This window comes from Pectinophora gossypiella, unplaced genomic scaffold, assembly GCF_024362695.1.
Source record: "Pectinophora gossypiella unplaced genomic scaffold, ilPecGoss1.1 Pgos_103, whole genome shotgun sequence".
Lineage (NCBI taxonomy): Eukaryota > Metazoa > Arthropoda > Insecta > Lepidoptera > Gelechiidae > Pectinophora > Pectinophora gossypiella.
In genome coordinates, this window is record NW_026063192.1 from 18,607 (window position 1) to 25,000 (window position 6,394).

Here is a 6,394-nt window from a genome sequence, read left to right on the forward strand (position 1 = left end):
TGTTTTTGGCTTTGAGCCGCAATAAAGCGGCGCCCAGTTCACCAGCTGTCACCTCGGTCACCTCAGTCTCCCCGCTGTCTCCCTGCCATGGAGGTACCATGGGCGGGGGTGTGAAGCCCTCCCGCATGGGGAACAACGCCTCCACTACGTTCTGTAGCAGGGTAGGCTCGAGACTCCGAGTTAAGGGCGGAGCCCATGGTCTGAGCTTGGCACGTACCATTTTGTACGGCCGCCCCCATGGGTCGCAGTTCAGAGTCTCCAGCATCTCCTGCCGAGACGCCTCCTTTGCTCGACCGATTGCGGTCTGCAGGGTCTTCACGCAGACTCTGTAGATGTTATAGAGTCTGCCCTCCTCATCGCAGTCACGAAGCCTGCGTCTCCTTTGCCGGGAGTACTGGCGTCTAGCTGCAACACAGGATTCGCGCAGCTGCGCGATCTCCAGAGACCACCAGTAAACCCTCCGTTTGGGAGAGACGGGCTTGGCCCGAGGCATCGCCGCGTCGCAGATTTGCGACATTGCCTCGTTTAGCTGAGCAGCCTCGTCCTCTATCACCACGGGGCCATCGAGATTTGAGACCCAGGCCTGGACTATGGCCGCCTCCGTCAGCAGGTCCTTGTCGAGGTTCTTCAGCACCCAACGGGGACTGTCTCTTTGTAGGGGTCGGCTTGGGCCGTTCGGGGTAGCTGCGGACGTGGAGACGCTGAATCGGATATACCTGTGATCCGACAACGTCTCCACACCCTCCAGCACTTCCCAGCCCTGGACACGGCGCGCCAGGGCAGCGTTTGCGAACGTGACGTCCACGATTGAGCTGCCCTGTTGCCGCACGCACGTGGCTACCGATCCCCGGTTGAGCAACTCCAGACCAATCGCAATCGCCCACTCCTCCAAAGCACGACCGCGCGCATCCGTCACTGGACATCCCCACGCCAAAGATTTGGCGTTGAGATCCCCAGCGACGAGCACGAGATCCGGGCGGCTTCTGTCGATCAGAGCACCGACCTCGTCCAAGAAGGTCTCGAACTCGGCCAGAGTCCGATTCGGCGAGAAGTACGCCCCGATCACCATCACGCCGTCCACAAACGCCGAGACAAATCCCCGACCTTTAAACTCTCGCTCAAAGGGCGAGGAGCCGACCGACGTCTGCGTGACAATCGCAACGAGGCCATCCTGGTCACCCAGCCAGCTATCCCTGGGTGGGATATAATAAGGCTCGCTGATCACCGCCAGTCCGATCAGCCACTCTGCCATAGACTGGGAGAGCAGGTCTTGGGCTCTGGAGCCGTGGCCGATGTTCGCCTGGAGGAACCGAGTAGCCATTAATCAACGGCCATGGTCGGTTCCACCTCGGCCCGGGTTTCAGCGCTCGCTGACGGGCGGGCAGGCAGCGAGGAGGCCCTGGAGCCATCGCCGACCTTCCTTCCTCTGTTCCTGCGCTTGGATGGGGCGATACAAGAACCCATCCGATGGTTCGCGGATTTGCCTGCAGCCTCGCATATGTTACAGTGGGGCGCAGCTGTACACTTTTGGCTGATGTGACCGGCCTGTCCACAGCGATAGCACAGATTACTGCGGTCCACCTCAGCATCGCACGTCACTCTGACGTGCCCCGTCTCGAGACAGCGGTAGCACCGCATCGGCCGGGTCTCTAGCAGCTTCACTTGAGCCGCCACCCAGCCGACCAGTAACCGACCACCCTCCGACACCTTCTTTGCGGCAGCCACAGGGCACCGCAGCCATACCGAGCCAAGACCGGTTTTGTCACGGCGAATTTCGCCGGGCTTCACCTGGTCTGCGGCGCATTGGCCAGCTCGAGCCACCGCTGCCACCAAGTCCTCAGTGGTGACTGAGTCATCCAGGCCCGAGATCCGCATCTCTGCAGATCTGATGGGCCGATTGACTCGGACGACATCCTCATCGAGAGCCTCCCTCAGCTTTTGAGCAAGAGAGTCGGCCTTCTCGTTGCTGGTGCTTCCCGTCACCTCCAGGATGCGGGCACCCGTCACGGCTCGTCGGAACCGGACAGCACCTATGCCAAGCTCATCCAGCTTTATTCGAGCTCTGGCCTGGGCCAGTACTCCGGCATAGGAGGCACCGTTTTCCTCTGCGCCAGGCTGCAGAGTTAAAACAACTGCCGCCGTACGTGGAGGATGCAGTTTCACCGGACCACTCTTTTTCTGAGCGGTGGTAGCCTGCTTCTTCGTGCCCTTTTTGGCGACGACATTCCACGGCTCCTCCATTGTGGAGGGTGCAGGTGGAAGCGGTCGCGGCGCACGAGGCGCAGCAGCTTGATGGACAGCGCCGGCCTTTCCCTTCTTCTTCTTTTTATTCTTCTTCTTCTTTTTCTTACCCTTCTTGGCCTCAGCGGGTGCCGGGTGAACTGTCGCAGCTCCACCTGGCTTCGCGATAGGCTCCGTCTGTGCCGGGATTGGCTTGACCGCAGGAGAGGCTTGCGAACGTTTTTTGTCGGCTGACAAAGGCGGACGCAGTCTCTTCTCCGGAAGAAGTCTTCCTTCTAAGGCCTCTAGGCGCGCGTTAACCATCGTCCCTACCTGGACCATGATGGTTCGCGCTAGATCTTCCTCGTCGTTGGGGGCCGAAGTGGCCTTCTGAGGCCGCCTCTGGCCGCGAGAAGCCTGCTTTGCAGCAGACGACTCGCTAGTCACGTCCGGGGGTGGCGCAGGGGCGCCCTGTAGCTTCCGCAGCAGCTCCATCTCCACTCTGACGTTAATGAGCTCGTTCTGGAGGCTGGCCATTTGGGCCTGCAAGCGGGCATTGTCCGCTTGAATGCGGGCATTGTCCGCCTGCAGTTGCCTCGTAACGTCAGTGGAAGTCCGCTCGACTATCACCTCGAAGGCAGCTTGTATGGACGCCTTGGCGTCCTTTAGCGCCTTCACTGAAGTGCCCTTCAGGTTGCCGGATTTAGTGGCTACCTTCTCAACCACCTCCAGAGCATCCAGCACCTGTTGGTTCAGGTCCTTGGTTGGGGCCTCGCATGTTGAGGGGGATTCCGAAGGGCGCGCCACCCTAGTCCGTGAGACTTGGTTGGCATACCCCGCGATTTCCTCCGCAGCTTGAGTTTTTAGGAACTCGTTCCTCACGGCGGTGACATATGCCTGTGCCTTGGATAGGCCTGCGTACTTCCCGGTGTTGGATCGGCGGGCTCTGCCTTTAGTGGCAGTCTCCTCTCCGTCGCTGCCCGAGGGCGACGCCGATGTTGACGATGTCGTTGTCAGGCGACGCCTCTTTGGGCCCTCCTCTGCCCAGAAGCGGCTCCTGATCTCCGGGGACCCCGACCTGGATGGCACTGCCACCAGGTTAGTATCCGTCCCATCAGAGGGTGCGGCTTTCTCGGCATCGACATCCATGTCGACTTTCTGTTCGTCCGGTATTGAGATGCGCTCCAGGACCACCACCGCTTCGGGAAGCGGTGATGGTGCTGGTGCGCTTATGTCCAATCCAGTTTCTGCAAAAGCCGGGTAGAACGTAGTTCTACGACTTCGCAGTTCCCTCACGTCTGAGCTTAATCTGTTTCCGTATTCGCAGCCTTGGTCGTGTTCACGGAGGCCAGCATCTTGCTGGCCTACGAAGCAGTCTTTGCCCCCCGCCGTATACGTATGGGGCTTGCCCTCCGAAGAGGGGCGGGGTCGCTCACTTGGAGTGCCCGCCGGCGGACTTGAATTTTCGATCTGCTTTTCCATATTTTTTGTTTGTCTTTTCTGACCGGGGTGACCTCCCCGGGGCGCCCTTGCTGCCAGAACCTCTGACCATTCAGCCCATCGGCAGGCGCCAGACCTTAAGCTTGGGTGATTATTTTATAGAGGTTGTCTTCCTCGCAGCCCCCTCCGCTCAGTGCGGAGGCGGCCCCCGTTCCAGACAGCAACGCGTCTGGTTTACGGGTCGGGCCGGCGGTGGCCGAAGCCATTGCCCAGCATTGCTGCCGGACCCGCCGCCCCTGTCAACGCCGGGCCGAAGCCCCAGGTCGCATCTTCAGTACCCTCTGCGGTCGCAGAGGGATACGAAGAGCAACCACCCTCCCCTGCTGATTTTGGTCCGCGCCGGCCGAAGCCGGTACCCCCCCATATCTGGGGGGGCGTTCCCCTATCCGCCACCTGGGGACGCGCCCGATGGGAGATCAGCAACTCCACACGGGAACCTAACCTAACCTAACCTAACCTAACCTAACCTAACCTAACCTAACCTAACCTAACCTAACCTAACCTAACCTAACCTAACCTAACCTAACCTAACCTAACCTAACCTAACCTAACCTAACCTAACCTAACCTAACCTAACCTAACCTAACCTAACCTAACCTAACCTAACCTAACCTAACCTAACCTAACCTAACCTAACCTAACCTAACCTAACCTAACCTAACCTAACCTAACCTAACCTAACCTAACCTAACCTAACCTAACCTAACCTAACCTAACCTAACCTAACCTAACCTAACCTAACCTAACCTAACCTAACCTAACCTAACCTAACCTAACCTAACCTAACCTAACCTAACCTAACCTAACCTAACCTAACCTAACCTAACCTAACCTAACCTAACCTAACCTAACCTAACCTAACCTAACCTAACCTAACCTAACCTAACCTAACCTAACCTAACCTAACCTAACCTAACCTAACCTAACCTAACCTAACCTAACCTAACCTAACCTAACCTAACCTAACCTAACCTAACCTAACCTAACCTAACCTAACCTAACCTAACCTAACCTAACCTAACCTAACCTAACCTAACCTAACCTAACCTAACCTAACCTAACCTAACCTAACCTAACCTAACCTAACCGGGTCACAGCAGCCAATAAGCTAGGTGTGCAAAAACACCTAAACAACATCCAGAGAGGCTTTGCACAGAAGATTACTAAAGCGTATAGGACTGTCTCCCTCAACTCTGCCCTTGTGCTGTCCGGGCTACTCCCTCTTGATCTCCGGATCAAAGAGGCAGCCGCCCTATTTGAGGCCAAGAGAGGGGTGCCTCGGCCAGCGCAAGGGGATAGAGAAATCGAGAGAGTCGTTGCATATGCCCAAACTCCACATCCGGCGACGCATATAAACCAGGAGTTCACTTGTCTGGTAAACCAAGAGCAGGTCGAATGCCAAAACAAGCGTGCAATTCGAATATTTACGGATGGGAGTAAAATTGACGGCAAGGTCGGAGCAGCCCTATCCGTGTGGGATGGAGATGCTGAGACTAAAGCCGTCAAGTTGAAGCTCTCTCCGTATTGCACGGTTTATCAGGCGGAGCTCCTGGCCATATGCGAAGCCACAAGGATGATCCTGGCACGCCGGGAAACGAGTTTTGGCATATACAGCGACTCTCGCTCCGCCCTAGAGACAATCACAAACAACGCCTCTACGCACAACCTAGCCGTCCAGACCCGGGCAAACATTCAAGCCGGACTACTCCAAAACAAGGAGATATCACTGTTTTGGATCAAAGCACATGCAGGACTAGAGGGGAACGAAAGGGCTGATTACCTGGCAAAAGAAGCGGCCCAAAGGATGAAGACAAAACCGGATTACGACCTGTGCCCACAGTCGTATGTCAAGCGCCAACTTCGCATGGAGTCACTGGAGGTGTGGAGCGCAAGATACAGAGAGGGCGAAACAGCCGGCACAACTAAAATATTTTTCCCCGAGGCCATAAGCGCGTATAGAATAATTAGAAAAATAGAACTGACAGGAGCGCTAACACAAATACTAACGGGTCACGGTGGGTTCTCTGAATACTTGCACAGATTCAAGTGTAAGGAGAACTCATCGTGCATCTGTGAACCTGGTGTCGAGGAATCAGTCGCCCACCTTCTATTCGCTTGCCCCACGAATGCCCCACTAAGGTACGAAGTGGAACAGGAACTGGGCGAAACAATTAATGTCGATAACGCAAACCAGCTTATCGCTAGCAATAAAACAAGGACGCTTTTCTTGAGATACTGTAAAGTAATAGCAGATAGAGCAGTCAAGAGAAATAGTACTAAATAAAAAGCATGTTGCTGACATATATTGGGTTATATGTCAGCCAACATACACTATGTACAATTAGATAGAACTAATTAGTAAGTAAGCATGTGGTGTCAAATAGAATTTAAGCTACCTGTTAAGCTAGAAACATAAGAAAAAAAAAAAAAAAAAAAAAAAAAAAAAAAAAAAGTATATAAGAAAAAAAAAAAAAAAAAAAAAAAAACAAGGAAAAAAAAAAAAAAAAAAAATTGCTATAGCAGCCCTACGCACTATGTTAAGACATTAACACAGCCCAAATAAAAAACCCCACACACACACCACATACACCATCGAATAAAAAACATAACACACAAATCCGAGTTGACGAAAGATCAATACAAAATTGTACTGACTCTGGATCAACTCTGTAGA

At 54.5% G+C, this 6,394-nt stretch overlaps 1 protein-coding gene across 1 annotated transcript; it reads right to left on the reverse strand.

Annotated features, from left to right (window-relative positions):
- Positions 1-1,320: 1,320 nt before the first annotated feature.
- On the reverse strand, positions 1,321-3,702 carry LOC126380818 (uncharacterized). Its single transcript, XM_050030412.1, has one exon. The coding sequence runs from the start codon at positions 3,700-3,702 to the stop codon at positions 1,321-1,323; it is 2,382 nt and encodes a 793-aa protein (XP_049886369.1).
- Between the last annotated feature and the right edge of the window lie 2,692 nt (positions 3,703-6,394).

What these genes read in the sequence shown, in the direction of transcription:
- LOC126380818 (XM_050030412.1), bottom strand. Translation starts at nt 3,702, where the DNA reads ATGGAAAAGCAGATCGAAAATTCAAGTCCGCCGGCGGGCACTCCAAGT.